Raw genomic sequence first — 25,309 nt, forward strand, 5'->3', positions numbered from 1 at the left:
CCTTATCTCCCATACTTGTACCGAGACAGGCACAATGGATTGAAAGGGATAAAGGACTCCATGTATTGATAATTTATACACAGCATGGTTTACATGTAAACACGTTAGTTTAGGGATGACTAGTGTGGCTCCGTGGTTGAGCGCTGACCTATGAACCAGGAGGTTATGGTTCGATTCCAGGTCAGAGAACATGCCCAGGATGTACTCGATCCCCAGTAGAGACCATGCAGGAGGCAGCAGATCAATGATTCTCTCTCATCATTGATGTCTCTTTCCCTCTCTCTCCCTTTATCTCTGAAATCAATAAAAATATTTTTTGAAAATATTACATTGAAGCTACTGCACAATAACACAGCAAAGCTACAATAAACAAAGAAAGAAAGAAAAAAAGATGTTGCATTTAGCATAGGGGTGTCGAACTCAATCAGAGAAGGGGCCAAAATCTAAAATCCAGCCTAAATCGCGGGCCGAATGGTTTACTGAACAGTCATAAACTGTCATTGTGATGGAAACGCAGCAGAGTGCAGTGATGACAGCGCGGTGCGGGCCACATTGCAAGGCCTGGCGGGACGGATTTGGCCCGCGGGCCTTGTGTTTGACACATGTGATTTAGCATGTTCTAAGCTAAACAACACATCATAATCAAAACTGAATATATTATAAATAGTACCTAGGTAATTCAAATAAGCCAACAAGTGAACAGTCACATGTGCTTGATGTACAGAAAAAGGACTGTTTGAAAATATCACTGATTTTGGTATTATCTAAACACATTCTAGTTATTGATATAGTGTTACATGACTGATCATAAGACTTTATTTGATAAGAATCTGGTATATCAATTTACCTATCTCTGAAATGACAAATGATACTTATACTTAAACGGAGTGCTTATGTTTTTATTTTTGTATCAAAAATATAAGTATATTATGAAAGCAGTTTAAGGTGAAGCCAATAAACATTTAAATATTTAAGAGTAATTTAATTTGGCTGAAGTGATCCAGCATTAACCCAGCAGACAAGCAGACACAGTTCCTCAGAATACTACTGATTTTCTCTACTGTATAACAAAATGACTCGAAATAGGATCATCATCATCACCACCACCATCATCCTCAATAAATATTTACTAAGATTCTATACTATGTGCAGAGCATGCATACTAAACTCACGTAGAATACGCTACAGTCTCTAAAGCTGAGGAATTGACAGTCCAATCAGAGAAACGAGAGGAAGACGTAATGCCAGGCGTAAGGAACACAGAGCCACCCCTTGCTCCTCTTGGCGCCTCACAGCCTCTACCTTCCGCTAACTATGTCTGCAAGTGACAAGTGGACTGAGCTATATCGAAAGGGCAGTCGACCAAGAGGCACTGGGTGGACAGTGAGCCCAACAGGATATTAAAAGGGAAGTTTCTATTGAGAATCCAAGACGACCGATGTTCCAACGCAGGTGCCAAAACGGTCTCAGAATTTCCAGACAGTCTACCGAGAGAGGGGCTGAGGCGTGTCACCTCCTACCCCCCACACCAAGGAGGGAAGCCTCCAGGCCACCAAGGAGGGTTTTGGAGCAGTGTTCCTTGGGCACAAGTGTTCTTGCTCTCCCACCCCCCAAAAAGGTGGAGGTGGATGCTTACCCTTCACCTAAAGTCTAGGGAAAAGCTTCGGATGGGACCACTTGAAGAGCTTGGTGTGTCTCACACACGATGAAGAACATACTAACTGAACTGATATCTCATTCATCCCCGGGAAATCTGAAGATGAGGCGCTGGATAAAGAGGCTTGTGAGGGCAAATGAGCGATGGCTGAATTGGGACCTCTTCCAGAGGCTGCCTGGGCAAAGGATGGGGGCTACCTACCGACCGATGTGTGCCTTCAGGGAAAGAGACAGAGGAAGCCGGGGTGGGGTCCCCCACATCCATCCAGGAGGGTTACCTGGAGCTTGAACAGACCTCAGCAGAGCGAGCGTGAAGGTCCCTGCCAGGTCTGAGAGGCTGAAGAAGGAGCAAGCAACCAGCCAGAATTCAGACACGTTCTCAGTGCCAAGCAACGTGAGGTGAGGGCTCTCGAACAACTGAGGTGGAAGTTAGGGAAATTACATCTGCTGCTCCTCTCTCCTCGCTTCCCTGCTCCCTTGTCCAGCTTGGGAGGGGTCAGAAACCAGGACTGGTAAGACAAAGCGGGAGCAGCAAGCCCGATCAGAAGAAAAAAGTCATCATGCCCCCTCCCCAGTTACTGGCTTCCTCCTGGCAACGGCAGAGCTAGGGAGTGGGCACGGGGGAGAAGCTCAATCCTTAGCTCAGCTGCTGCGGGATTTTTATTTGTTGGCACAGGACATATTAACCTCAGATTGAGGCCTGTGCAATTTACCTACCGAAGAACAATCTGCATGATCTAAAACAACCAGAAAAGTCAAGCTGATCCCTGGGCTGGGGGTGAACGGGCCTCACAGAGTAAGCTGGAAGGGATAGTGGGTAGCAAAAGCTGCTTTTATTATCACACCCCACACGTCCTGCTTTTCAACCCAAAGCACTAAAAAGCCAAAGCAGTGGAGAATAGGGAAGTGCACGAATGTGATCTATAAAACGGAATTCAATCCACCCAGCTGCTCTGCCATTCCTGAGGTGGTTCAGCCATTACCAAATCCAGAAACTTGCCACAACATGATTCAAGAATCTAATAGATAGCCCTGGCTGGTTTGGCTCAGTGGATAGAGCATTGGCCTGCGGACTGAAGGGTCCCAGGTTCGATTCCGGCCAAGGCACATGCCTGGGTGGTGGGCTTGCTCCCCCAGTGGGGGGTGTGCAGGAGGCAGCCAATCACTGATTCTCTCTCAGCATTGATGCTTCTGTCACTCTCTCCCTCTTCCTTCCTTCCTCTCTAAAATCAATAAAATATATATATTTTTAAAAGAATCTAATAGATATTCTTAAAATCTGACATGAGCAAGCTACATATACTCGACTGGCTTTAAAGGCAGATACTGTGCCTTGCTCTCTGCTGTGCCTCTAACACTTAGCGAAGTGCCTCTCACATCACAGGTGCTCAAAGGACTGCTGTCCTCCTTTCCACGAGATGGCTGCTGTGCCAGGCTCTTGGGAAACAGGATCTCAAGCAATATATCTGCAGCTGGGAGGAGGCTTTTTAGTTAAAAAATAGATTGAGCCCTACTGTGTGCAAAATTATAATACAGATTACTTTCATCCTTTTTCTTTCACAGCCAGCCAAATCTCTGCAAAACGCACGTTGTATTTTTCAATGCTGTACCACAACAAAGCAGAATTAACTGTGAAGAAGTTAAACTTTCAAACAGATGAAAAATTAGTATACATATTTTTCTTAAAGTTTAGCAGAAAATTCTCAAAAGAGGTACTATTGATATATCCATAATGCTATTAAATGTAGAATGGTTTATTTAAAAAAGAAAAAGAAAAGAAAAGAAGAGAAACATCTAAAAATACATTATCCAGTATTTTACTAATATTTTGTTTGTTATCATATGATAGCTCTTTTACTTAATATCAGCCTGAATTAAGAGTCTGGTATCCCAAAGAGTTATAGCATCATCATCTCTCTTGAAAGACTAGGGAGCTGAGGCTCAGACTTTAATGACCTGCTAGTAAGTGGTAGGGCAGATGTTTGAACCCAAGACAGTGTGTCAAATTACCAAGCTGTGCTGACTAGAACGCTGAAAAGTTGGGTTCTACTGACTCATTTCAATGTAACGGTTACCTTTATAATGTCTACCTTTGACGTAGACATTATAAGCTATTGTCAAGTTCCAGCCACAGTTTTATTAACAAACCTACACTAATGAAAATTTATTATTAAACTCATCATGAGTGAAAATTCTATACAGCAAATACCAGTGAGGTTGAACAGTTGATGTATTATTACTCATGCTAGCATTTGTATGTTAGAGTATTTACAATGTGTACGTGATTGTAAATGGGACAGTTTCCAGAACGGTACATTAGAGAAGCAGGTCTTATGGTGAACTTAGGAAACTAAAGGGGGTTGGCTGCCACAAAACCCTATTTATCCGACGTCTCATTCTCACGCCTTATCTTAAAAACAAAGGCATGAGACAGGGTGGGAGAAATCCTCGACATTTCAATGTAACTCAGTGTTTCTCAATCTAGGATGCTCCCTCAAGCTCTCACTCCAGGTACATCTGTCAATATCTGGACAATGTTTATCAACACGACTGTGTAAGAGGTGGGGAGGTGGGTGTTACTGGACCCCGCTAGGCAGCACCTGCCAATCATCCTGCAACACACAGCACAGCCCTGCCCCTTCCCAACACAGAACTGGCCAGCCCAAAATGTCAACAGTGCCACGGTTGAGAAACTCGAGTGAGAGAGTGTCAACGTCTGAGGCACTTCTTGGAGTGGGTGGTGCAGGTATTAGAGACTGTAACTATAAACACCAAACCAGGAGTCCATGGAGCAGTCAGGATTAGGTGCGGTACCGAAGCCGGGATGAGGGCACTGCCATGGGGGCAGTCTCCTGCCTCCTTAGATGTGAGGCCAGCAGTGTGAAGAGAGACAGCGACAGCAACTGCTAACCACACTCCCACCTTAAACAGTTGTGCTCCTTTATATTTTTTTTATAAAAGAACAAGAAGTTGAAGAAGTTTAGTAAAAAGAAAAGCAGTTCACTGGAGAGATGAGAAACTTCTTTTGCAGAACGGCACACAGATTCGCTACCAACGTATTGAGGGTTTCTACTGCTTAGAGCAGGACACTGGGGTACAATCTAAAATAAGAACAATGAAGAGAGAAGATAGGGGAGGGTGGGGATGAGGGAGAGAGATCAACCAAAGGGCTTGTATGCATGCATATGAGCCTAACCAATGGTACAGACAACAGGGGGATGGGAGCATGCGTGGGGAGGGATTTGGGATGGGAATGGAGGGGATGAGGACAAATATGTGATATCTTAATCAATAAAGAAATCAAAATGAGATAAAATAAAATAAAATAAGAACAATGGATGTTGCAGACACACCATAAGAGAACATTGGAATAGAGAAACATGCATGGGCTTCGTTTTCGACATCCATGTTCTGAAGATCAAACACGATTGCCAGAAGCCTGGCTTGCGGCTCCCAAAGGTATACATGCTGGGGTGGGACAGCATCATTCCTTCTTGGGCCTTTCTTTCTCTGAATTCGGGGACCCTCTGTCACAAGAGCAAACAGTAAGAACTGGATACATACTCAGCCTCCAAGTCAGCGCCGACATAAAACAAAAGCAACACTTCACCCCAACGCTGCCTTGCTTTGCGTGGCTGAGTGCGTACACCCTGCCTGTCTCCCCATTTGGTCCCTCACCCATTGGTCCCTCGTGGTCCTTGCCTTCCTACCCTCCATCACGTCTTCACCAAAATCCTTTTATCCTCTTCACCCCCTTTTCACACTCATGTCCTTCTTTTCCTTTCTTCCAACTCTGTCCTACTTTTCTCTCTCAAAGATGCCAACTGGTAATGGAATTATTTGAGAATTTTGGAGTGAAAAAGAGTCCTCCGTTAGAGGTTCCCTAGTGATAAAGCCGCACAATGCCCCTTCCTTCAGCATACTGACACTCCTGACAAGGGGTTAGTTGGACGCACTTAACCGCATTAAGATCGATCACTTCAACTAATCTTCAGAAACCCCCAACCAGGTACTGAGAGACTGCTCCTGAAATCTGAAACAGGGTGAGGTTATCTCAGTTGCTCTTGCTTCACAGATGCCAACTCCTTCTCTGTCTCAGCGTTCCCTAAGCCTGTGACGCTCTTCAAGTATCATCCGAGACTACAGGTGGCCAAACGTGCCGGCTGTTGGCCTCCTGATAATTATCTTCGGATGGACTGGGACGGTTAACTAAATACGGACATGATTCACCTAATACAGCTGGTGTGACACTGTCAGGATAAGGGATGACTCATTACATGCCCAAAACGACCAGCAAGGTGCATGTTACCCTCCTACACTGCTTGCAAGGTTTGTTCTCCCTTTAACCAGGTAACTACTAGGAGATACTGATTAAGTCCCAAGTAACTACTAGGAGATACTGATAAATTCCCAAGTAACTAGAGGCGATACTGATTAACTCCCAAGATCCCGGGTCCTGTTGGGGAGCCAGGGCACTGCACCTCATTCGGCGGAGTAGAATGCCCTGCTTGGCACAGGCGGGCAAGCAAAATGAATGGGACTGATGACCGTGGAATAAAGGAAGTCGATACAGAGTTATTCTGAACCCTCTAAACCCTAAAAAGCCCGGGGTTCAAGTCCCCTAAACCCGGCCGTGCCTCTGGGCTGTCAACTGCAAATGGATGTCGCCAGCATTCCCCCCAAGTTTGAACCAAGGCTCCCGGAGGCAAGTCCCCCCCCCCAAAAAAAAAAACAACAAAAAACCAGCCGCACTCACTGGCCCCGGGCGCGGCGCGCAGGCAGCCCCCCGGCCGGCAGGTGCGCCCCGCGCCCCCGCGCCCTCACCTTGGTGAGCTGGGCGATCTTCTTGCTCATCTTTAGGTGCAGGTCCGGGCTGTAGTCCAGGCTGTGCCCCGCCTGCTGCGAGGGCACGGATTTGGCCGCCGGGCCGCCGTGATAGTGCTGCTGCCAGCTCATGCCCGGGCTCGCCATCCTCCCCGCCGACCCCGGCGGGCGCCCCGGCCCCCGCGCCCCGGGCACCTGCCCCCGCGCCCGGGAGGCGGCCCGCGGGGCAACGGCGTCCGGGAGGCAGGAGCCGGAGCGGCCGCCTGGGGACCCGGCCCCCCGCGCCCTCGGGCCGCTGAGGCCGGCGCCCCCGGGTCACCCCCGCCCGGGGACGGGGCGCCCCGCCGATCGGAGGCCGCGGCGGGCGACCCCGGAGCGGGACAGACGCCCGGGATGGGCGGCGGCGACGGCCCGGGCCGCGGCGGCACTCGGGCTCGCGCCCGGCGGGGCCCGGAGGTGCGGCTCCCGCTGGTGCCGGGCCGGAGGGGCGGCGGGCGCTGCGGAGGGCGGCGGCGGCGGGGCTGCTGCGCGGGGGCGGGGCGGGGCGGGACGCGGGAGTCGGGGCGCCGTTACCGGGGCGCGCGGCTCGCGGCCGGAGCGCGGGGACGGCGACGTCATTTCCCCGCAGCCAGCCCCGCCCCGCGCCGCCCGACCGCCCGGCCGCCCCGCGCCGCACGCCCCGGGGCCGCGGGGCGCCTCGGGAGGGCGCTGGGACCCGCGCCGGGGCGCCCGGGAGGGGACTCCAGCCCCGCAGGCGACTCCGGGTGGGACCTTCCGCCGGAGGAGAGGGGCCCTGGGCACCGCTGCGGGCAGAACGCGCCGGGGCCGGAGCCTGTCCACGTGCGTCCTCCCGGGCGCGGGGCCCCGGATCGCCTCCTGCTCGCCCCGGGCTCCCGCCCGCGCTGGCCTCCGCCCCGGGCCCGGGCGCTGATGGCCGGGAATCGGATCATCCCTGCCGGCCCCTTGCTTTCCAAGGCGCACGCACGGGATCGTTCACAAGCTCTAAGGCCAGCTTGCGAGCGAAGCGCTGTCCTCATTCACAGCCAAGCGGCTAGGCGTGGAGGGAGCACACCTCCCCAGGCCCTCCTGGGGAGTAGAGTGGCTTTCTCTCAGTCTCAGGGGGCCTGGGTTTGTGAAATCCAGTAAAGGGGGGAAACAAGGTGGAACAACAGGTCAGCTCCTTAAGGGGTTAGGGCTGGACCCAAATGTGTCATCACTTGTGCATTTTCATCCTCCTGACTGTGTTCATTTCCTAGGGATTTTCTCCTAACATCTCTTACTCTTAAAAGTCAAGTATTTTTGTTTTTGTTTTTCCTTTTAACATGTACCCAGGTTGAAGTAAATAGGTCATTTGGGGGCATTATTTTAAATTTTTAAAAAATATTTTATTTATTTATTTTTTACAGAGAAGAAGGGAGAGGGATAGAGAGTTAGAAACATTGATGAGGGAGAAACATCCATCAGCTGCCTGCTGGGGATGTGCCTGCAACCAAGGTACATGCCCCTGACCTGAGTAGAACCTGGGACCCTTCAGTCCACAGGCTGATGCTCTACCCACTGAGCAAAACCGGTTTCGGCTTGGGGGGCAATCTTAACACAAACTTCAAAAATGTAGAATTGTGACTGTTTTTACAATATATGTTCTCCGTGCAGTTTTGCAGAACTGAATTCCCCACGTTGTAATATGTGGTTTCTTTTTAGCGTGCAAATAAACATCATATAGATCTGAGATTACAAATTCTAAGCACCCTTTTCGTAACAAAGTGCTTGTGACAAAACCTAAACCAACAAGGTAAAGATTGAGTAAGATCTTGAAACACTTCCAGGACTGTTGGAATTTCAGAAAGGAAGCCTGAAATTGGCTACCTCTTTTCCCAGATGCTAGGTTTTCAGCCCAACCTGGAATAGGCCTTTCAAAAAAATAAATCCATCAGTTGTCTTGTTTCCAGGCTCAGAATGGAGCAGGTGGCCAGAAACACATATCAGGGAAATCGCGCTCCCTTCTTAAGCTCTAATGAAGAAATCGAATTAAAGAGAATTAGGAGCTAGTGTTCTCTCATCCACCTCTAGGAAGATTCCTAATCATTTCAGCTCTCGGGTTCTGTCCAGTCTAAGCAGATGTGTATGCTTCAGGGGCCCCTGGCGTTTCCCTAATGTTTTATAGCTAAGTCTTGCTAGGGCAAAGGAGGTGTTTTTGTTTTTGTCTCCATGACACAGTGGAAAGAGTACAGACCTAGAAACAAGGAGACCAATGTGTAGCCTCAGCAGTGTCCTGGGACCGGTTTGCCACCCCTCAGCGCCTCTGAGGAACGTTATCAGTCCCTTCCCGCTGTAACCTGGGAGTTAGAGGCTGCCACTCCTGTCCACTGGTAACTCACTCTGAACCCCATCACGTGAGTTTCTGCCACGACTACACAGCATAGCCCAAGAGCAGCCTTTCCCTAAACGCCACGCTCAAAAGTCATCCGTGTCACTCCATGAATTCATTATTTCACCCTACCACGATGGGATAAAAACAGGCTCTCAAATGGAGGAAGCTAGTTAAGCACACAATCTTTGTTAAGTGCCCGTTCCTCTGATTCTGTGAAATATTTATTGAATGCGTTCTGTACTGAGGCTGCAGTGATGGCTAAGAATCAGTCTCTGTCCTCAGGGGGAGAAAGATAGAAACATCCATGATAGAGAATCATGGATTGGCAGCCTCCTGCATGACCCACAACTGGGGACTGAGCCCACAACCGGGGCCTGTGCCCTGAATCCACAGACCCTTCAGTGCGCAGGCCGGTGCTCTATCTATTGAGCCAAACCAGTTGGTCCAAAGAGGCAATGATTGGATGGACTCCTAAAGGCAGGTAGGGAAAGCTGACTGCAAGCTCAAAGGACAGCAAGCACGAAGTCCTGGAGGTGAGAGAGAACATAACCCATGTAGGGACTGTAAGTGGTACAATATGACTAAAGCAAAGAATTTGACGAGATGTCAAAATATGACATGGTAAAGCAGAGCAGATGTCAAGATTCTCATCATATTTGCCTTGATAAGGAGGCTGAGACTTTATTTTAAAGGCAATGATGAGCCACAGGAGGGCTTTAAGCAGGAGAATGAAATAATAAGATCTGCACTTCAGTAAACAATAATTGTGATGGTGGGAAATGGACTACAGAAGCAACTTTATAACTACATGAGGAGACTAGCTAGCCAGGAGGCTATTGTACTTGTTCAGGTGAAAGAGAATGGACCATTGACTTAAAATATGGCCGTGAAGATAGAAGAGATGAGAGGTCATCTCCTCTCAGGTCCCAGCCTGTCCATGGCCTTGGTAGATACAGGGCTGATCTGCAGGCAGCCCAGCCACGTTCAAAACTTAGAATCAAAGCAGGACACTTGGCACAGTCCTGCTCGAAGCTCCTTCCCTTTCCTCATCTGTCACCCTGTAGGATGGGAAATGGGGAGAAGGAGGAGGAATTCAGGGAGTATGAAGAGTGGGGACCGGGAGAGGCAATGATGAGAGGAGTCCAGAGTTGGAGAAAGTATAACTAAAGGAACATTGGGTCAGAACAATGATGACATTATCTTTTACTTTTTCCATCTAGTGGTTCACACTGTGCTCTCACCTCGGCCTCCTGACCAGTTCTGTTCACAGTTTGAGAAGTGCTGCTTCCCTGTTCAGAAATATTCACTCAAGTAAAAGAGCTTAGCTTTCAATTCTCCCCCTCTTTTCCTCTTTCTGCTCCCTGCCCTACTCTCCGATTTCTCATGCTACCTTTATAAAAAGAACAACGAAAAGCAATGACTGACATAAAATGTGAGCCATCACAAACCTGTAGCTGTAAAATACGTTTTACATCTCCACTCAACTGAATTAAAATGAAAAAACAGATGTTTTTTATTTTTCAAAAGCAAATTCTTCAACAAGGATTTGGATGCACATACTTTATTTGGAGAGTGATGGCAGAAAGCATGGTAAGGGAGGAAAGTGAGACCGTAAATGGTACCTTGTTCCTGTGCAGGTGATGGCGTGAGCAAACTGGTTCAACACTACTGAGGGCCCTCCAAAGACTTCAGAACACACCGGAAATATTCCCAACAAGGGGCAAGGAGGTGGGAGCATTTACCCATCAATATCTACTCATTATTGGTTTGCTCTCAGGGCATTAACTCCCCAGGCAGAGAGATGCTCAAGGTAAGAAGTCATTGAAGGTAAGTAAATGTTCTACCAAGCATAGCTGACCTCCAAGGTTGTCTGCAAAGTCATCTGTTACTTTAATTTTCTTCTCTCTCCAAATTAACTGTTTTAGTTTCCTTTGAACATTAAAAACACCTTTCTATATCCTGATTACGTTTTTGTAGGTTCTATGAAAAAAGAAATACCCTATAATGTCTCATGTTTCTCACAATTCATTTTCTTATTAATGATCTCGTTTAATCTCAAAACAGTTCTTGAGATAAATATTATTAGCCTCACTTTACCATAAAAGTTCCCTTTTATTTTCATGTAAAATATACATAGCTCTCTCTTTCTGAAGTGTCAACCACACACCTCTTTCCAAAAGCATCATGGAAAGAAGGAAAAGGAGTAACCTTAGAATATAGAAGCTTACAGATTTTATAACATAGAAACTCACACCTGAGATCTATATGTTCATGTTGACCAATGCCACCCCAATACAAATTTAAACAATAGAGCACAGAAACTGACAATCACTACCTTAGCCAGGTCTAAGTGATAAGTGATAGGTCACTTTGATAGCAGGTACCTTTGATATGATGTGATGAAGTGGTCTTCCTTCCCCAAACTCATAAGCCCAGTCTAATTATGAGAAAAACATAAAGCTCTGTAGAGAGATGTTTTACAAAATACTGACCAGTACTCTACAAAACTCTCAAAGCCATCAAAAGCAGGGAAAGTCTGAGAAACTCACAGCCAAGAGGAGCCTAAGGAAATGTGGCTATTAAGAGGAATGCGGGCCCTAGCTGGTTTGGCTCAGTTGATAGCACCAACCTGCAGACAGAAGGATTCTGGGTTTGATTCTGGTCAAGAACACATGCCCAGGTTGTGGGCTCGATCCCCAGTAAGGGGCGTACAGGTGGCAGCCCATCAATGAATCTCTCTCTCCCTCTCCCTTCCTCTCTGAAATCAATACAAAGATAAAAGGAGTAATGTGGTAACCCAGTTGGCATGGCTCAATGGTTGAGCATTGACCTAGAAACCAGGAGGTCAGGGTTTGATTCGCAGACAGAGTATATTCTTGCATTGCAGGCTCAATCCCCAGCATGGGGTGTGCAGGAGGCAGCCAACCAGTGATTCTCTCTCATCACTGATGTATCTACTTCTCTCCCCCTTTCTCTTCCTCTCAGAAATAAATTTAAAAATTAAGTCAATAATAATAATAATAAAAGAGTAATGAGGTATCAGTGGATGAAATCCTGGAATAGAACAAATACAATAGTAAAAACTAAGGAAGACTGAATAAAGTATGGACTTCAGTTAACAATAATTTATCATGCATTAATATAAAATGCTAATAGAGGAAACTGAGTGTGGGGTATTGGAAACTCTCTGTACTATTTTCATGTAAATCTAAAATTGTTTAAAAATAAAATTATCAAGTGTCCATCAGTACATGAATGGATAAAACAACTATGGTATATTTACACAACAGTATATTACTCAGTCGTAAAAAGGAAAAAAAATGTTACCCTTGGCGACAGCATGGATGGACTTGGAGAACATTAACTTAAGTGAAATAAGCCACTCAGAAGAAAGACAAGTACCATATGATTGCATTCATATGTGGAATTTAATGAACAAATATAACTCATAAGCAAAATAGAAACAGACTCATAGATGGAGAGCAAGCAGACAGCTCTGGTGTATGTGAGGGATGTTGGGGAGGAGGGTGGAGGGATTGAGCAAAAAAGAAAGAACTCATGAACACAGAGGACAGTATGGGGAGGGAGTAAGGGGGCAGATGGAGGTGGAAGAGGGTAGAGGGGGGATAAATGGTGATAGAAAAAAAACAAAATAGGTTAAAATATATATGGCATCCAAATAGTTAAAACAGACTTATTAACTTTCTAGCTATGTTTTCTGTTTTATTAACTTTCTAGCTGTATTTTCTGTTTTTCCAATAATTTCCACCTAAAGATAGTTGTTTTTGTCTTTTAACAATACAATATACATGAAAACAGGTTCTTATGACAAACTCATTATAATCTGTACTTTCACAGCTAATAGCAAGTATATTTATTGCCAAGATACTAGTAGATTAGTTGGCAAACATTAATTTTAATTAACTGGGTGTCACTAACTTAAAGATGTCAGTCATGAATAGCCAAGTGTCATTATCATTAAATTACCTATTCTGTACTTAAATCACATCATTATTCAAGGTCAGAGAACTGTTTTGGGTTTTGGGCACGCTTTTTATAAATGGTCATTTGTGAATTGAATATCACCAGGAAGTGAAATGCTATAAAAAAAAATGAAACTGATTTATTTAAAGAGGGAACATATTAAACAATAATTTGTATAGCTATTATTAAGAGTGGGACTTCTTGTCTTTTTCTATCTTTTTACAGTCTAGTTATTTTGAAAAACAAAGAAAGCTAGAGCTGACTATGCCACTAGGTTCTTTTACTAATTTAACTTTCATAATTAGAGGTCATATGAATTATTCAGAATAAACTCAATATATCTACTTAATTGCGTCGCTCTCATTTTAGTTTTGAAACTAATTAACTGGATGGACTTTGGTAAATTATCCTTCTGTCTCAGTTTCCTCATTTCTAAAAATGACAAATAGTAGTTAGCTCGTAGGTCCCAAAGTTGTCAAGACAATAAGTAATAAGTCATGAAAAGTATTTGGTAGGTAAGGTATATTTTAGAGTATTTAAAGTTCTTTGTAAACACAGAATTCACTGGGGGAAAAAAAAAACTCTCTGAGAAGTTATGATGACTAGGAAAGATTCTGTAAGAAGAGAGATTGGTAATTGGGACTAACTTTTTCCAAAAAACAAACAAACAAAAAACCCATGTACATCTGTTATACTAATTCATCTAGGTTACTTTGTGAAATATTTCTGTACACTGTATGTCCCTTTCACAGCTCTCACGGGAATATCAAATGCTAGGGGAAATCTATTATCTTATGGTTGTAATGAAGCTTAATTAATAGAAAATACCACTTGATATATAGTAAATATTAAATATATAAATTGCATCTGGAAAATAATTTCTGCATGAGCATAGGCTGCCAAAGCCAGTAACTGCTCTCACAGATAATCCTGTTCATAGTGCTTTCCTTGGTTTCATGGGATTGTGAAGTTTTTTTCTTAAAAAAAAACCCAAACTTCTATTTATTAATACCCTGAATGTGAACGTGAACTTAAGGTTCCTGAAGCAGAGTGCGTTATTCCTTGCTTACGGCAAATAACTGTGCCAGTTCTCTTTGCCAGTTCTTAACCCTATGGTGACCCAGTGAGAGGCAGATCTGGTGTCCTACACATAGCCAGGTTTGTAATGCAGGCAAAGAGCCCCAAAATATCTGGATTTTGTCAAAAAGGCTCACCTGAAGATATTTTCCTTCTTCTTATAAAGGTGGAGACAGAGAGAGAGAGAAACATCAATGCTCCCCAGCCCCTGGCTGGGGATCCTGCAACCAAGGTGCACTGGTACCCTAGACGGGATTCAAACCCAGGACCCTCCAGCCTGCAGGCCAAAGCGCCAAACTGGCCAGGGCAACATCTCAGTGTTTTTATAGGAAGTGAAATCTGTCTCCCCTCCCCTCCGGAAAGATGGGGGCCAAAACCTTTGTTAGGAGGATCCTGGGTTCTTAACTCTTATGCTTTAAAATGTAAATAAATCTCTCCAGGGGAAGATAAGACTGGTATCTCCCTGAGGAGTCATGACAATTTCATAGCTAACCCAAGTGTGGGGCTGAAATGTGAGATGCTAACTAAGCACTCCAGCATGCAGGCCACAGGGATAAGCTTAAAGGGCACATTTTTTAAAGAATGTTGTAGATGGAATTTCTGTATCAGGAAAGGTGGTAGAATAGAGAATCTCCACACTTCCTCACCTTGAGTATGTGAACAAACAAAAAGGACTTGATCCCCTCCGCTATTAGTAGTCTAAGAAAATGTAAGACACAGTCATTAGTCAGCAACATTCTTTCCAAATATCAACTGCCTTCGAATAAAAGGTCAAACGGGCCTGGTTCTCAGCAGAATGAGGGTTTTTGGGAGAAAGGTCTAGAGCTGTGTTTTAATGAGCTCCTCACATATTTTTTTAAAAATAAATCTTTATTGTTCATATTATTACAAATGTTCCTCATTTTTTTCCCCCCTCCATGCCGGTTTGGCTCAGTGGACAGAGCATTGGCCTGCAGACTGAAAGTTCCCGGGTTCAATTCCAGTCAAGGCCATGTACCTTAGTTGCAGGCACATCCCCAGTGGGGGGGGGGGGGGGGGGGTGGGTAGAGGGGAGTGCAAGAGGCAGCTGATCGAAGACTCTCTCTCATCAATGTTTCTAACTCTCTATCCCTCTCCCTTCCTCTCTGTAAAAACTCAATAAAAATATACATTTTTTTAAAAAATCTCACATAATTCTTATGTGCTCTAGAGTCTGAGAAGCACACCGAGGATGACGATTTTTTAGGGTAGAGAGAGCTCTGGCATGATTGCCAGGACGTTCCTTTTCTTTTTATTTGTGATTCACATCAGTAGCTCTTCCAGACCTGCTGATGCCTCGAGATAGGGTGGGCAAATTCCCCTTGACACCCTTACCAAATAGTTCCCTTTTTGTTTAATCCTAATCTGGTGGAAGTGTGAGGAACTGGAGAATTTACCCAGGGCAATGTGGAAGCTTCTCCAGAGACCTGGAGTCTTTTCCCTCTTCTCAAACAATGATACAGGTCCCATTCCTGCCCAGACTGTACCGAACGAAATCCTCCGGACTTCAGCCACTCCCTCCCAGTCAGTGGCTGAAGAAGGAGGCAAGCCTTGGTAGCTATTCTTGAATCTGCCGAAGTTCTATCCATCTGGGGTTCTTACTCTTGAAAATTGTCTCTTGACTTATTTTTTTAGGACTCTCTACCTTTTCAAAGGGTACTTCTCTTCTAATTGCAAAAAGCAGCTGGTTTCCCAGCCCCTCTCCATGGGTTGAACATGACTCTACCCCTGGAGGTTGGGTTGGCTTCTTCTTTGGAAAAAGTGTCCCAGGCCTTGATGGATGGTTTGATGGAGAGTAAAGAGAGCTGTTGGTCCATGAGCTGAGACTCAGGACAATCTGGGACACCCTGGGATGCTCCCCGATTTTCCAGGCATCAAGGGTTGGAGTGGAGTTTGGAATGCTGGAGCCAATAATCTCTCTTTTCCAGGAAACAGGGTGGTCCTCCCTTAGTCAACTTCAAAACCTTTTCTTCCTAGCTTTTGATGGCACCCACCAACTGACCAATACTACAAATCTATTCTCCACTATTTTCCAAAAACAAGATTTCCTCCTCATCCCACAATGAAATCAATTGAGTTCATGTCTCTTTGCTGTTCCTTTCTTGCTACTTTTCTACTTGGAAGATTCTTCTTTTAAGCCTTCTTCCTCCACAAATTCTTTCTATGCCCAACTCCTCCATAAAACCTTTCTCAACTATTCTTGGTCTTAAGCATTCTCAATTTCTGTAGTACTCACCCTCCCAATGATGTAACTTAGTCATTAATTATATACTGTGCTACACCATTTGCTCTGTTTTTTGTTGTTTTTTTTATTCTCCAACTAAATTGTAAGTGTCATGAGACATTCCCCACCTCTCTCTTTACAAATGCAAAACCTGCTGTTAGTATAGGGAAGAAATTAAGGCCACAGACTTAGAATTGGTTTTTGCACTCGAACGTCTGCTCCCTCTTCCTCACCCTCCACCTGTTCAGTTCTGTCCCATTGGGTGCTCTGATCCTGGAATATTTTTTCCAAACTCTCATTTTTACTTATTTATTTATTTATTTAAAAAGATATATATATTTTTTATTGATTTCAGAGAAGAAGGGAAAGGGAGAGAGAGATAGAAACATCTATGATGAGAGAGAATCACTGATTGGCTGCCTCCTGCATGACCCCTACTAGGGGTCAAGCCCACAACCAGGACATGGACCCTGACTGGGAATTGACCCATGTCCTCCTGGTTCGTAGCCACACCAGCTGGGCACTCATTTTACTTACTTAAAATGAATCATTTTCTTTCTCTCTCTTGGGTGTTGATAAATGTTCATTTCACAGAATAGAATTATTAGTTATGTACACAAACGACCAAATGTTCTCACAAAACAGAATATGGGTGAAAACAATTATCTTGACCTTGTGGCATTTCATAAATGAATTATTATTAGCATTGTGGTAAAATAGGACAAATTGAGATCTTTAATGAATAGGCACTTACACACTCATGAGAATTTTTAGGAGAAATATTAGGCAACTCAAATCTACTCTTATTATTTAAAAAGTCATTCTCTCCCAGCCAATGTGGCTCAGTGGTTGAGTGTCAACCTATGAACCAGGAGTTCATGGTTTGATTCCAGGTCAGGGCACACACCCGGGTTGTGGGCTTGACCCCTAGAAGGGAAGGAAGTAAAGGGTACAGCCAATCAATCAATCAATCATTATCTCTCATCATTGGTATTTCTATCTCTTTCCCTCTCCCTTCTCTGAAATCAATAAAAATATATTTTAAAAAACAACAATAAATAAAAAGTCATTCTTAAAAAAAAAAAAAATTCTCTCTGTTATTTTCACTCCCAAATGCCATTCGTTCATTTACCTAAAGACCCACTAACTCGTTACTTTAAATATCACACAATATCTGCATTGGTTGCTTATTTTTAGGTGCACACTGATTAAAATATAATTCTGCACTACATTTTAGGCACCTTTTCTCAATTAAAAACAAGTACGTTAAGTATTTGTCTTTAAACACACCTTTCACTCTTCTACCCGTCTTGAGAGTATCCATCCATCTTACTCAGGGGCTGAGTTCTGCTTCACCTGCCATAAACCTGACCATGTTAATTTAACCAATCAGGGGAATATTTTCCCCACAAAGCAGGAAGTAAGACATTCTTCCGGAAGTGAGCAACCCAACTACTGGTAGATAGAAGCGTGGCCCAGGGATGATTGGCGCCTCACCTGAGTCACCCTCCCCAGGCTTCTTTTTCTACTTTGCCATGCTGAACGTGTGGCTTTTATTTTCCTGGTCGTCTCATGGTTTCAAAAAGCTGCCCCATATTTTGTTTCTCATCCAAGTTTTAATTAAGAAGCAAACTAACCAAATACACAAAATAGAACAAGAAAGCAAACAACAACAACAACATGACAAGGATGAAGGAAGGGCCTCCTGCATCAGGAAAGCAAATCCTTTGATCTGCAGTGGACTTGAGTTTACATCTCAAGGACAGAACTAGCTGCATGGGAGACAAGGAAATAGAGTGTTTTTGTTTTTGTTTGTTTGTTTGTTTTCTAGTAGGGTGCATGTGGGCCTAACAAAAATGTGTTTTTTATTACTAGGGAAGAAAGTGAAAAACTATCTGGTAAACAACTAGTAGTATCTGTTGCAGAAAAGCCAGAGGCAAATCACTCCTGAACTCGACACCTAGTTTCAATGTTCCCAGATGTGGCTGGGAGATTATAATGAGACTGTTCAGGCCATTGTTAAAAGCTCTGAACAAATTTTAAGCACTCAGATACTGCCCTTGATTCATTAGTCTCTTATATTTCACAATCGAAGTACTCCTCATTATAACTGATTGCTTCAAATTAACCCAAATAAATGCTTCGAATGTTCCTTTCACGGAATGTAGGAGACCTGGAGAAAAATGCTGATCCTGCTCTGAAGGGGCAAAATGTAATGCTGTACAACGCCGCGGGGCTGCTGTGAAGGCGTTACGTTTAGTTAATGAATATTTGCTGCCACCTACTGTTTAAACTTGATATTGATCCTGGTTGACACCAGTAACTGGAGCATGACTCCAGGAATGAAAACTGCAATGAGGGGATCCTTACCAGAGCTAGAGCCATCTATCTGCTTTTGTACAGTTGAATGTTCTATTAGCTCACCAGGTTCATAGCAGCATTATGTGCAATGGCCAAAAGAGAGAAGCAACCTAGGTGCCCATCGACAGATGAACGAATGCACAAGTTGGGATATATACATATAACAGACATTTATTCAGCCTTATAAAGGAAGGACATTTTGACACATGCTACACTATAGATGAATGTCTTTGAAGACACTATTCTCCGTGGAGCAAGCCAGTCACAGATGGACAAATACTGTGGGGTGCACTTCCATGGAAGTCCTAGAGCAGTCAACTCCATAGAGACAGAAAGTAGAAGGGGCGGTTAACGGGGCGGGGAAGAAGGGGTCGGGAGTATTTAATGTGTACAGTGCTTCAATTCGGGGGAAGGCCAAATAGCTCGGGAGATGGACGGTGATGATGGTTGCACAACAATGTGCATGGACTTGGTGCCACAGAACTGGACACTTAAAAATGGCCAAAATGCTAAGTTTTATCTTGTGAACACATTTTACCATAACAATCATTTAAAAAATATATTACATTTCCAGGGAAGCCAGTAAGCTAATTCTGTGGGAAGCAGAAACTGAGCATACTGTAATTTATAGTGCCATGTAGTAACACGCTGGTGCTGTTTTTTTCCTACTCCTGAAAAAGTAGGTCCCTGGCTGTTGATGAAGAAACTGTCATATTCTCATCACTCTGAAAATTGTTCTGGCAGCGTCAGGGATGTGGAAATTTAATGTCCTACAAAAAGGAGTGTAACAGATTTGACTGTAGGGAAGGAGACAAGTAGGGTAATTTGGGCAATTCATATTTCTCTAAAAAAGCAATTTCTTGGTATATGGATCTGAATAGTTTTGTGACAAGGTGTAGTCTTTGGACTGTTGAACGGCCCTAGAAAAATTCAAAAATTTTTCTATTATTATTTGGTAGTTTTAGAACATAGCAAAATAATAATACTATGGCTATGTATATTATTTTAACTTAAATAGTACTATAAAATCCTGGAAAGAAAGCACCTTGGGACCTCCTATATCCTATGATTTATTGCACAGGACTTCTGAATGATTATATTTCGTATAGAATCTGCCATACCTAATAACTCCCATGCAGGTTATGTTTGAATCATTTAAAAAATCTTTTAAGAGAATATCTTTCCTGGACATTGAAAGTTTAATGGGTTTTACTCATAGCAGTCTCCTTATCCCTTTTCCTCTTTCAGTTTAGGGGTTTCCACCCTAATACATGACTGAGATGCCCAGAAGCTATTCCCCTGAGGAGCTCATCAGACAGGCCTCGCTCCAAAGAAAAAGGGAATATTATTCTTTTAGGAATAAAATCAGGAAAACGACAGCAATCGTGTTTCATTACTTGAGATAGTCACACTATTTTTTTTTTTTTAAAGGGAACATGCATAGAAAAGATAGAAAGCAAACTAAGAAATATATGTAAAATATCAGGAAAAATGGAAAGGGGTAGATGAAGCACTTTTATGGTGGAATTGTTACTATTTTTAAAAAAGTAATAATCTTGCCCTAACCAGTTTAGCTCAGTGGATACAGCGTGGGCCTGCAGACTGAAGGGTCCCAGGTTCTATTCTGGTCAAGGGCATGTATTAGGTCTAGTAATAATTAATGTCGTTTTCTAATACTTTTTTAAATCGAATTTATTTAAACAATACAACAAAATTTAATCAACAATATAGTTGCCGTTGTTTTCTACTACTTGTGCCCAACTCTCAGGAAGCATTTTAATCCCTCTGTTGTAAAATTCTTGTGATTTTGATGCAAAAAATTCGGTCAATGCATTTTTGAGGCATTCTTCATTATTAAATTTTTTTCCAAGAAGAAAGTTTGGCAAAGAACGAAACAAATGGTAATCAGAAGGGGCAATATCAGGAGAATATGCAGGCTGAGGGAGACCTTCCCATTCCAACTGGCGCAGTTTTTCAGCAGTGATTCTTGCAGTATGCGGTCGTGCGTTATCGTGGTGAAGAATTACGCCCTTCCGATTAATCAGCGCGGGTTCTTTTTCTCTTAAAGCTTGGGCTAACCTTTCCAATTGGGCACTATACACTGCACTTGTAATGGTTTGGTTAGATGGTAAAAGTTCATAATGAAGAATTCCTTTAAAATTCCACCAAACACACAACATCACTTTTTTCGCATGCAAGTCAGGTTTTGGCGTGGGCTGCGGAGCCTCATTTTTGTCCAACCATTGAGGCCGCCTTTTCAAATTAACATACAGCACCCATTCTTCATCTCCGGTAACAATTTGCTCTAAAAACGGCAAACGGTTTTGACGAGAGAGGAGCGAACTGCAAATTGTGACTCTTTTGATTACGGTTGTTGTCGGTCAACTCATGAGGAACCCATTTTCCAAACTTTTGGACTTTGCCAAGTGCACGCAATTGATTGGAAATTGTTTTTTGTGAACAATTTAAAGTTGTGGAAAGCTCTTGTTGGGTAATTTGAAGATTTTGCACCAAAAGAGCTTGAAGAGCTTCTTGATCAAAATTGGACACACGGCCTCGATCACTCTTGTCATCTAACAAAAAATTTCCCTCGCGAAATTTCTCAAACCAACACTGGCATTTTCTGGCGCTAACTGCATCTTGACCAAGAGCACTACAGATGTTTTTTGCAGCCTCACTTGCTTTTCTTCCTAATTGGAACTTGTAAAGCACGCAGTGCCAAATATGCTCTTCATCCGCCATCTTCTTAGCCCTAGTTTTGCAACAAAAATCAAACCAAACACAAACTTTTTCAAGCAAAACTTGTTAATTGCACTTCACACATTCTGTAGATACCACGTGTTTGAAGGTTATGTCAATACAAGTCAATGCCAAGCAAGATTTTAAACGAATGTTTAAAAACGACATTAATTATTACTATACCCGATACTTGGTTGCGGGCACATCCCCAGTGGGGTTGTGCAGGAGGCAGCTGATTGATGTTTCTCTCTCATTGATGTTTCTAACTTTCTATCTCTCTCCCTTCCTCTCTATAAAAAAATAAATAAAATGTTTAAAAAAATAATAATCTTATTGCTAGATAATTCTAATATCCTAATGATCATCCTTTTAAAGTATATAATTCACTGATTCCATTATATTCACACAATTGTGCAAGCATTACCACTATCTAATTTTAGAATGTTTTATTAGCTCAAAAAACAAACAAAACATCACCCTGTACCCATTAGCTGTCACTGCCTGTTCCCTTGCTTCCCTCAGCCCCTGCCACCCATTCACCTACTGCCTGGCTCTAGGGATCTGCCTCCTTTAGCAACAACGCCATTCAAGTGCAGATCTCTAAGATATTTAAGTATAAATTGGCCCATCACTTGTATCACTGAGCCTGGCTTCCTGCTACATAGGTTAGAAGGCCGAGTGGAATGAGACTAAGGCAAAGCAGTTCCTCAAAGAGGCGTAAGATCTGAACTGTCAGTGAAACAGAACAGTGCGGTGCTCTCTGCTTTGCCAAGAAAGCGATGCAGTGCCTAGCAGAATTGGGCTCTATTCGTCATCCTTCCTAAGTAGACTATCGGTCACTGTTTAGTGAGCTTTTTTTCTTTTTTTTTTTTTTTTTTTTTTACTTTAAAGTGAATTAACCTAAGAGGACGACTGTTTCTGTGGAGGGTTACGATCCTGTTAGAAGGACCAGGTGGACAGAGGAAAGCGGGGAACCTTCCAGCCCCAGAGGCCAGAGGAGAGTGGGAAAAGGCTTCCGAAGGGCATGCCTCGCCTTAAAGAGCTCCGGGGGGGAATCCAGGTATTGCTGGTGCTTTGAAACCTCTGCTGTTCATGCTGACGAGTTGATTGCTGTTGACACTCTAAGCAGTATGAACAGATATTCTGGTCATATCATCCTTGGTGAGACAGATAGGTATTTAGAAAATAAATACAGGCAGTTGTACTTTTAAACTGTAGAAAACTATATCTGGAACATTTGTTTCCTCTTTACTCTAGTTTTAATCCTAAATCACCCATTTGCTGACGGTGGGATTAGATTCCCGCGGTAAGAGGCAGGTTTAGAGAGTTCTTCAGACAGAAACATTTACAAAGCACAACCCCCAAATATATTACATATTACAAAGGTAATCATTATCAATTACTATTCATGGGCCCCATGTTACTGAACTGATTATAAGTAAATTGTTCTTCAAAATTCTTGTTTTGCTTCTTTTATACATTTAAAATGTTTTAGTTAATCAGTATTTATAAGAGTTAAAGATGATTGCCAAGGAAAGTTTTTAATTTAAAGGATTGAAAACATATGTTTTTATTGATTTTTGAGAGGGGGGGGGAGATAGAAACATTGATGAGAGAGAAATATTAACATCTGCTTCTCGAACGACCCCCACTGGGGATCCAGTCAGATTGCCCATGTCCCCTCACTGGGAAATGAACCAGCAACCTCTTGGTGCATGGGGTCGATGTTCAACAGCTGAGCACACTGTTCGGGGTAAAGGATTTTTAAAAAAATATGTTTTATTGATTTTTTTACAGAGAGAAAGGAAGATGGATAGAGAGTTAGAAACATTGATGAGAAAGAATCATTGATCAGCTGCCTTTTGCACATCCCCTACTGGGGATGTGCCCACAACCAAGATACAAGCCCTTGACAGGAATCGAACCCGGGACCTTTCAGTCCTCAGGCCTACGCTCTATCCACTGAGCCAAACCAGTTTTGGCTTTTAAAAGATTTTTATGTTTTCATTTCATTTGGTTTCATTTCCTATCCTACAAACAACTTATATTCCGGCAGGGTTACTATTACTTCAGTTTTAGCCATTGTGTTGAAGATTTCTTATGTATGCTAATTATGCAAAGAGCTTTACGGTATTAAAGTTCATCTTACAAGTTCAACAACTTTTACTGAATGGCAATATTTTATGTATTTTTAGAATTAAGTTTTGTTGAAGCCTATGACAGTATCTCTTGAATGTTTAAATCATTTAAGGGTAATAATAATTATAATTAGTCCACTGGCTTTAAGTTTATGGTCAATAAGTATAATTTCAAAAAATCGACATTTATAAAATTTTACCTGGGGTGTAAAAGCTTTCTCACACTCTATTAAAAAGATGAGAGTTTTATACGCTCGTAAAATGAGTCATGCTGAAATCATTGCTTACAAGGGGTTCATCTAAATGGTAATGGGCACAAAAAGTGAGTTCCACCCTGGTAGTAGAGGTCTCTTTTTTCCATCTGTTGTAGCTAATACTTGAAAAGACATAATAAAGTCAAGAACGAACTAATGGTCCATTTAGAAGATCAAATAAACCATGACCTAAATGGTTTATTTTATTTTACATTTTAAAGTACTTCGGTAGTGATTACCAATCTTTAAGAAGGGATACAACCGCAGAAGCTTTTCAGTATGGAAGTTGCTTTTAGCTTTCTTGGGATTATGTTTCTGATGAAAAGTGCCGAACGCTTTGGCCCAGAAAAACTCATATTTGCATAAGAATGCCTGGGATCGATAGAGCCCTAAAACTCCCATTTAGTTAGTCTTGGAGAAAATATTCATTGTAGTTAAGCTAATTTTACAAAAGCTTTGAGAGGTATTATTTATAAATATATTTTTATAAATACTATTTTAGCTTGATATTTAGAAATTTTAATTTACTTCCAGGCCCTGCCATTTATTAGCAGCTTTTTTAGGATAAGCTTTCAGAAAATTTGTATACAAGTCTGATTTCAGCCAGCTTCATTAATCAATCAATCAATCAATCAATCAACCAACAAATGCCTGGTTAACAATTACTATTGTGGCCTGCTATAAGCAAGTCCAATAATGAGATATTATAGCCTTTTTCTTAAGGTTTGGTTCTTCACATTCCTTGAAGAGCTAGTTACATTTGCTTAACAGTGTTGGAGATTTTGCATTTTATGGTATATAAATTATATATCTACAAATTTGCACCGACACCTGGCAAACTACTTTTGAATTCCCAAAAGAGTTGGTGTGATTGACTCCACAGTGGATCCATAGGCCAGCACTGGACCAACTGAGGGAGAGTTTCCAGAATCTTCCTCATCGTGTGGGCCGTGGGACCAGAAGCTGGAGAGGAAAGAGTCAAAGAGAGCAGGTCACTCTGTCCAGGGACTCAGCCAGCCCAGAACGATTTTTATCTGACCTCCCTCAGAGGGAGCCAGGGCAATAAGCTGCTCTATGTCACTCTCCTTCCAGCCTCCGACCTCCTGCTCGGCTCTCTTTTGTCAAGAGCCCAACAAGAGCCTTATCCTATCCAGGTCAGCCTCCTAGGGCAGATGGTGATCACAGGTAGCAGATGGAGAGCAGATCTCCTGGCAAAAGGAGGGTTCTTCCAGACAACCCTCAACCCGGAAGTTAAATGTTTAAAATGTCTTTTTTTTTTTTAATCATGCAAATTTGTAGATATATAATTTATATACCAGAAAATGCAAAATCTCCAACACTGTTAAGCAAATGTAACTAGCTCTTCAAGGAATGTGAAGAACCAAACCTGAAGAAAAAGGCTATAATATCTCATTATTGGACTTGCTTATAGCAGGCCACAATAGTAATTGTTAACCAGGCATTTGTTGGTTGATTGATTGATTGATTGATTGATTAATGAAGCTGGCTGAAATCAGACTTGTATACAAATTTTCTGAAAGCTTATCCTAAAAAAGCTGCTAATAAATGGCAGGGCCTGGAAGTAAATTAAAATTTCTAAATATCAAGCTATTATAAATATCAAGCTGATCTAATAATTAAATTGATATAAGTCAGGCGAAAA

The 25,309-nt window shown here is 42.9% G+C and overlaps 1 protein-coding gene across 23 annotated transcripts in view; it reads right to left on the reverse strand.

Annotated features, from left to right (window-relative positions):
- Window positions 1-6,907, reverse strand: part of FAM184A (family with sequence similarity 184 member A) — a 69,345-nt gene extending 62,438 nt beyond the window's left edge. For 11 of the 23 annotated variants that reach the window (XR_006740009.1, XR_006740008.1, XR_006740007.1 and 8 more), the window contains exon 1: window positions 6,481-6,906. Coding sequence is in view for 17 of the 23 variants with exons in the window: in XM_045572898.1 (XP_045428854.1) it covers window positions 6,481-6,627 (147 nt within the window). In the remaining 6 variants the exon portion in view is untranslated. Of the gene's footprint in view, window positions 1-6,480 lie in introns of all 23 variants that reach the window. The other 12 variants (XM_045572896.1, XM_045572891.1, XM_036415422.2 and 9 more) reach the window with 5 other exon arrangements.
- Between the last annotated feature and the right edge of the window lie 18,402 nt (window positions 6,908-25,309).

This window comes from Pipistrellus kuhlii, unplaced genomic scaffold, assembly GCF_014108245.1.
Source record: "Pipistrellus kuhlii isolate mPipKuh1 unplaced genomic scaffold, mPipKuh1.p scaffold_m20_p_5, whole genome shotgun sequence".
NCBI classification, from domain to species: Eukaryota; Metazoa; Chordata; class Mammalia; order Chiroptera; family Vespertilionidae; genus Pipistrellus; species Pipistrellus kuhlii.